General features: G+C 35.0%; 1 protein-coding gene across 2 annotated transcripts; it reads right to left on the bottom strand.

Annotated features, from left to right (window-relative positions):
- Positions 1 to 1,914: 1,914 nt before the first annotated feature.
- Positions 1,915 to 6,635, bottom strand: LOC105109676 (uncharacterized). Of its 2 annotated transcripts, XM_011004455.1 has the most exons (8): positions 6,329 to 6,635; positions 6,139 to 6,213; positions 5,878 to 6,045; positions 5,251 to 5,421; positions 4,606 to 4,815; positions 3,488 to 3,576; positions 2,352 to 3,018; positions 1,915 to 2,242 (listed from the first exon to the last, which is right to left on the bottom strand). In XM_011004455.1, exons 1-7 carry the CDS (start codon positions 6,420 to 6,422, stop codon positions 2,368 to 2,370), a joined length of 1,458 nt encoding a protein of 485 aa, XP_011002757.1. In that variant the 5' UTR covers positions 6,423 to 6,635; the 3' UTR covers positions 1,915 to 2,242; positions 2,352 to 2,367. The 2 variants fall into 2 exon arrangements, with proteins under 2 accessions (XP_011002757.1, XP_011002755.1); XM_011004453.1 differs by having other exon boundaries at positions 1,915 to 3,018.
- Between the last annotated feature and the right edge of the window lie 546 nt (positions 6,636 to 7,181).

The raw sequence follows: 7,181 nt of genomic DNA, 5'->3' as shown, positions 1-7,181 counted from the left end.
TAAAAACATAGAAAAGGGTTAGGTGCAGCAGCTAGCCGCTTGTCCAATGTCGATATTTTCGCTTTATAGCCCGATTTTTCATTTGTATGTTGAATTGTTATTATATCTACGAGGAGGTCCAAGCATTAATCCTGCTACAGATGTACAACCCTATAATAATCGATGAACTGAGCTATAACCTAAACCTCAAGAATTATATTAGAATTAAACTAACCTAAAATACAGTGATACCTTGCACTAAACCTATTATTAATAGATTTTTATATTTGAATCCGTGAGATGATGATTTACATGGAGTTTTTTAGGGCATGAATTTAATATTTCATAAAATTACGATTTTCTAGCACCATTTAATAATATAATTGAACTGCTTTTGAAAATACTTGAGAAATTGATTTTAATAAGATATATATGCATTCATTATTATTTTTATTAGAATTATAAAATTTAATCTAATTTGATGCTAGTATACATAAAATCTAAAGTTTAACCCAAGTTGGATTATTAGTTAAATCGGTTAAAATTAGGACCTGATCAAACTCGATCGAGTCAACTATGAGCTAATCAAATTTTATTCTTTAGATATTTAAAAATTCTAAAAATTCAATATGTTTATTCATTTTACTATTTAAAAAAAACTTGAATTTATAAAATCATGGATTATAACTGTTGTTATTTGGATATTTAGGATTTTAAGTTTGGTTTATAAATTGAATACTTAAATTATGCTTGTTAATTCAAGTTTTGAAGTCTTTAAATTTTTATTTTTTTATTTTTTGTTTTTTGAATCAATTAAATGTGTAGAGGTTAAAAGTAATGTTGAAATTGATACAGGTCATTGACTCATCCATTGATTTGTAGATATACCTAATAATCAAAATCTTTTTCCGAATCAATTTTCTAAAAACTACAATTTTTATCGACTTTTTAAATTGGAATAGCATTGCCACACTTTTACACGTTGCATTAGAAAGAAGTAAGTGGACACGGTGAAGGCATGAGAAAAAACATACCAAATGGTCACCATAGTGAGGTTAGTGGATATTTTCTGGTCACTTCACATGGCAGCTGGGAAGATTTTGACCTGCGGCATGGCTCGACGCGAAAACCCATCAGCGCTTTACATTTATCTATCATGGCACACTTGAAAAGTATCCGCCGCTGTGCCACCTTAGAAATGGCAAACCCTGCAAAAGCGTTCTGGGCTGATAGGTTTTTCTTTATCACGTGAATTCCTCGATTTCCCTTGAAATCTCTGGGAAAAATGCAGATAGACATCACATCAGCACTAGCTCTTTCGATCTTCTTGTTTTGTGCACCGTCCAATTATCAATCCCACTTTCCCGTCGTTGCTATTTTTTTAATGAATCCACTTTCAGTGATGCAAGATAAGTCGAGCTCTATCCCTTACAGAGGAACTAAGTATCACATGTTGAATGAAAAAGTTTTTTTTTTTTTTTTTGTTGGACGTGGATGTAGTGGTTGTTTGTGTATATCTAAATTAAGTTTTGAAATTAATAATTAATTAAATCTTCAATAATTTTGAAATTTGTAAGATTCAAACCAAAAAATCTGTAAATTCCGAACCAAAAAATCTAACTAGTTAGCTTCTTTTCTTTTTATGATGGTTAACATTCCAATCGAATTGAAAAGAACAAAAAATGGTGTAAAAAGCTGTTCCCATGCATAAATCTTGCTGTCCAACTAAATAAAGTTATCATCTCTAACCACAAGAATCTCAAGACCTGTGGAATCTCAAGACCATTTCTTTTTGTGTTTATATATCAAAAATTAAACAAATTATTTTAATATATTTTCAAGTAAAAAAACATTTTTAAAAAACATTACATATAGCAATAAATAAATACACCTTCGGTGTTCATAGTATGATGATGAATTGTTACATGATGCCAATGCCAGACTAATCCCACCCTCTAAATGCAATACTTCAAAATAATCTAGAGTACAAGCATATACTAAATAAGTTTTGTAGATTTGAAAGGCCGACTACATAATGAAAGCAAAATGAGCCTACAAACCTTCGCACGGTGAGTTTCTTCTGGACAAATATATGCTTCCAGAGGCAAGAATGCATGATCAGTTCCCTTTTGGACTATCAGCAGCTCAACTCCTGAATGCTCATCAGTTCTTGCACCCGTTCTGCAGATGGATTGTGTTGCAGCAGCCAGTTTAAGAAATATCATGAACTCCTTTATAAACGTGTCTGACAGATAAACCCTTGCTTACAAGTTTAAACTTGAATTAGATATTAGTTCAATAACAGATATAAGGGTACAAAAAAAGGTGGAGAAAAAAACAAGCTAAGCTGGATTTGGCAGGCAGTACAATACTGAGACAAGTAGTCTATCAAAATCGGTAGGAACTATCAGGCCCATACTTGCTTCTGATATTGTAATGCTCAAATTTTGGACTATTGGAGTCCACATGCTTCATCTCAGCAGGTTTTGGCTCAGCCCCGATCGCTCCAAAAACCACTTCACCACTTTTATCTCGTTGGCGATGCCTTGATTTTTCTTTGTGACTCTTTGACCTGACATGAGACGGAACCTCACCTGAACCATAGAATTCTGCATATTCTTGTCGTTTTGAAGACCGATGCTTGCTTAACAAAGAAGGATCCTTAAAACTGGCAGACTTGATCTTTGGTGGTTTCACTTCCGAGTATTTATCACTTGTAGTTGGAGTATGGACCTGGCGACTTTCAGATACAGTAGCAGGAGTACTCTGCCTCTGAACTGATGGAGGCTCAACTTCATCTTCAGGCAGTGTTAGAGAATCTTTCAAAGGAGTGAGGCCTGCTCTGGCTTCACCTGGTCTGTTCCAAGAAGGAACAAAACAGAGGAGTATACCAACCAATGCTTCAAGAGCAAGCTTAGATAGATCAATCAAAAGCTGTCCAAAAGATGGCCACTTGGGCTCCTCTTTCATGTTCTCCATAATAGGAATGGGTTTTTCCTTACTTGATTTCTTTTTAAATTCACTCTCTGAAGATTGTTTCTGCATTATAAGCATTGGATTTAGAGAACAGGATAAGAAGAATCCAAAAAGAAAAACATTATGATGCAACTGAAAACATGCATCTCCATTGGAGTAACAATCTAGTATGTGTTCTAACCTTCCCTAACCAAACCAAAACAACTTCTAAAACTATATCAATGCTACAGATAATGGAAACAAAGCCAAATTCACTTCTAATCTACAGTTCACAGCAGATAGAATCAGATAACTACAGCCAAAAAGATGCTCATACATTCTCAAGCAGCATACAAGCTTTCCTCAAGATTGCTTCCGTGTCAGAATTATTTTTAAAATTAAATTGGCTACTTAATGGAATGGCAAACAGATAGTTACTGAATTGAAGGAAAGAAATGATATCTTCATAAGGCTAGTAAGGATGAAGCAAGTAGGTATTTGGATCCCAGATTAACCATTTTGAGGAAATTAGAGAAATCATAAGAAATCATACCATTCTTGAGAAGAAAGAAGACCCAACCCCCTGCTGAAGCATGCACGTAGCATATCCAATCAAGACGGCACCAACAACCATAATCACATCTTCCAAAAGATCCATGAAGTACATCAGTCAGTAAGGGATAGTCCCAAGTGGCATTCAAAATCCAAGTGATGTAAAACAGTGTTTAATTCCATTGACCTCAAGAAACATTACAACAAAAATAAATGCCTAAAATAGAAAATAAAGAATTTTTGGTTGGGTTGGGTATGGGAGATATGCTTGGGGCCTTGGACAATGGGCATGGGAGTTGGAGATTCAATGTTGAAACCAAAATGCAATCATGTTTTTCGTTGCTGAACCAATCCATTTTTTCTCATTTCTAGGATCATGAGCACATGCTTGGGAACTTGTATCCAAAAAGACTAAATGACATTCACTAAAAGAATACCATGCATTGCACAATCTTTCAACAGGAGTTAATGACGGGTGGATCATTGACGGTATGAAAAAAAAAGTTACAACCAGCATGAAGCAACCAAATCCTGTACCAGAGTAGGGCAGCATACACGTGAATTGCGTTGATTGACCCATAGGTATTTTGGTTCCATAGCTCATTATGTTTTAGTGGTTCTCTGTTTCCTAGGTGGTGCTACAGCAGGAAGTCACAAATTATGTGAAAATTTGAGTATATCTTTGAACTAAAGCTAAAGATTTTATCATGAAAGAGAAAAATTCAAATGGCAGCAAAGGCATGGACAATCAAAGAGAACACCCCAGGACCTTGTTTTGCTCGCTAGTCTGTTGCTTTCTATTGCTGTCTTACTTGTGCGCTCTATTGATTGGACGTGTACATCTCTTCACTATGATAAACTAAACACCTCCCCTGCAGCCAACTACCATATTACACATTTTCTGTCAATGACTAATCCATGCCAAGGTCAAACTAGAGACTAGGCTGGTAAAGTTAGATTCAAAACTTAAATTCTGTTCCACGTGTAGTTCTTGGCTTGGTTGAAATGGACTGTATTCCAGATAAAGTTTAAACAATCTAATGCCATAAACCAGCAACATGACTTTATCACTACCCCATCTTTAAAAGAAAGGTGATAAAAAAGAATATGTAATCATACCTGTCATAGTAAATGAACTGGACTGATAATCACAATCCTCTTGGTTAAGCGAGATTTGCCGAAGAGCAGCATTTCCTCTATCGACAACTAACAAAGAACAGATAGAGTGAAGATACACCACATCAAAATCATTTGAGAATTTGGCATCTTCACTGGGTCCATCTCTAAAACCTGCAACGTTTGATTTCCCCCCAGCAATGGTTGTGACACCTGCAGATAATTTCCAAATTTAGCATCTTTATTCCATCATATACACTCAAATGTTCATCTTTCAACAATTAAGATTTTTCAAATCTTTGTGCATCATCCTTTACATTATAACTAGTCAAGGATTGTCAAAATTGATCACATGCCAGTAACTCCAACTATACACCTTATGAGTATATATGGCACTGAATTAGGGTGCTATAAAAGGCCTTTTCAACCCAAAACATGATTTAGAAACCCAAAAATGATTGACTATCAGTGCAGTATGAGAGGATGGAATACTGACCACATCCCAAACTATGGTTTGGGGGAAGCTACCATACAAGATTTGTCCACGCAAGCAATGCCAAACACACCGTATATGTAGTTGAATTAAGTCATTTTCTCATAAAAAACACTAATATTTACAACTTCACATCTTGTGCAAACTCTTCATACCTGCATCTCCAATCTTTCTGATGGCTAGATTCAAAGTATCAGCGACATATATGTTCCCTTTATCATCCATGGTTAGACCTCTGGGATGATTAAAACGAGCCTCATTTGGTTTTCCATCAATATGTCCTGTGTAACCCTGAAATGACCCAGCTACCAATCTTGCCCTACTATCTGTAAGAAATAAATTACAGATCAAAACACAAAAAGTCCACCAAATCTATAGCTCCAATCCAAACCTTCATTTATTTATTGTGGATAGAATTGCCGTTTCCTCACTCAGTGCAAAGAAGGCATCGTGTAGGCTCACAGAGTTGGATTTTAAACTGAGTTGCTCTTAAAATAGGAAATGCACCTAGAAGAATTCTTTATCTCATTCTACTTTTTGAGAAAGCCAACAATAGCAGGCCCATCGATACATCTGTTTTACGTTGTTTGCAGCAAACGGTTGAATTATGCTTAACAGAATGAATTATCTACTATTTTTCAGGCCCTGAAAGGCTAAACTATAAAGAAACATAACCTCAACAATAAATTGGCTGTCTTGAAACATTTTCACAGCATTCAAACACAGCTTAAAACCGACAAACTGCAACAAAAGAAAGGAAATCAACAAGCATAAACACATACATTGTGACAATGGTGGAGTGATTTTAACAACGTTGCTATTAACTTCATCGACAGCATACAGTTCACCATCCTCAGAAAGGCCTATTTTGTAAGGAACCACTCCCATTGCATTTCCTTCCACAACAGTCTCAACTAAGTATCCATCCTCAAACTGAAGAACATTCCCATCTGCAGAAAAAAAGCAAACCACGCAGAAAAAAAATCATAAAGCTTGATCATGAAATAACAAGAAGAGAACACAAAAGGGTAATTCAAATTAACCTGAATGGGGTGTTTTTGAGGATGCCACAGTGGTGGTCCATTTGAGAAGATAAGACAAGTGCTTAATCAAAGGTGCTAAGCATCCAAATACAAAAAAATAAGTTAAATCACAAATGAGGAAAAAATCAAAGAAAAATAACCAAACCCCTCTAAGTAAAACATATCAAAACTAAGGACAGGAGAGAAATACCTGTAGGAGCAGCATGAGCTTGGAATTGAAAAGTACAAGCCACGGAAAGTAGCAGAGCTAGTATAAAAGTAAAGTAGAAATGCGATCTTCTCATAGCTCTCTCTCTCTCTCCAGACAAACCCAAACTCAAAAAATAACGACACAGAGAGAGATAGATTAGTATTCTAGCAGTAAAATTTATGGGGTTAGATTTTCAAGAAGAAGAGAACGGGACGGACGTTATTTTTGGCAGCACTGTGCGTTGTAGCTGTTGCTTGGCAGCTATCTAGCTAGCTCGTTTTTAGAAGTGATTACTGTCTGTGTAGTAAAGCAGCTTTATTTTATTTATTTATTGGCATCTCTCTTTGCATGTGGATTTTTTTCTCCTCTTTTTTTTCTTTCTTTTTTCATTTTCTTTTAGAGGTATAATAATAAAAAGATAGAATAAATAGAAAGTGAAATTTTAAAGGAGGACAGAGGAAAGAGATGGTTAGGATCTTCGTGTTCATTGAAGGTTGTTAAAATTACGATTTGATTTATAAAATTATATAATTTTATAAGTTAATATAAGTTTAATGTGTTAAATTATTTATAAAATTAAAAAATGAATGAAATCAAGTTAATATCAAATAAAATAAAAATCAGGTGAAATCACCACCGACCGATTTAATGATTTCACTGCAAAAGATAAAACTGTCATTGATATTACAGGTGTCCAGCGACTATTGGCATTTGGCTTATTGCTGTTACAGAACAAAAGTAGAAATTGCAAAATCACGTTCTTTCAGACTTTCAGTGTTTAACTTTCACAAAGACAATTAGATGGTGAGAATTCAATTTCAGCTTATGCTAGATGCCGCGATCAATTAGCAAC

This window comes from Populus euphratica, unplaced genomic scaffold (assembly GCF_000495115.2).
Source record: "Populus euphratica unplaced genomic scaffold, PopEup_1.0 scaffold440.1, whole genome shotgun sequence".
Lineage (NCBI taxonomy): Eukaryota > Viridiplantae > Streptophyta > Magnoliopsida > Malpighiales > Salicaceae > Populus > Populus euphratica.
The sequence above is the reverse complement of the archived record's forward strand: the minus strand, read 5'-3'. Positions and strand labels throughout refer to the sequence as shown.

Bases quoted from the DNA above. Each gene is read 5' to 3' on its own strand.
- LOC105109676 (XM_011004453.1), bottom strand. From the start codon at position 6,422: ATGAGAAGATCGCATTTCTACTTTACTTTTATACTAGCTCTGCTACTT. The intron at 5,422-5,877 runs GTATGTGTTTAT...TATTTCTTACAG, and splicing joins CACTCCACCATTGTCACAAT to ATAGTAGGGCAAGATTGGTA. The intron at 4,816-5,250 runs GTATGAAGAGTT...AATTATCTGCAG, and splicing joins CAGAAAGATTGGAGATGCAG to GTGTCACAACCATTGCTGGG.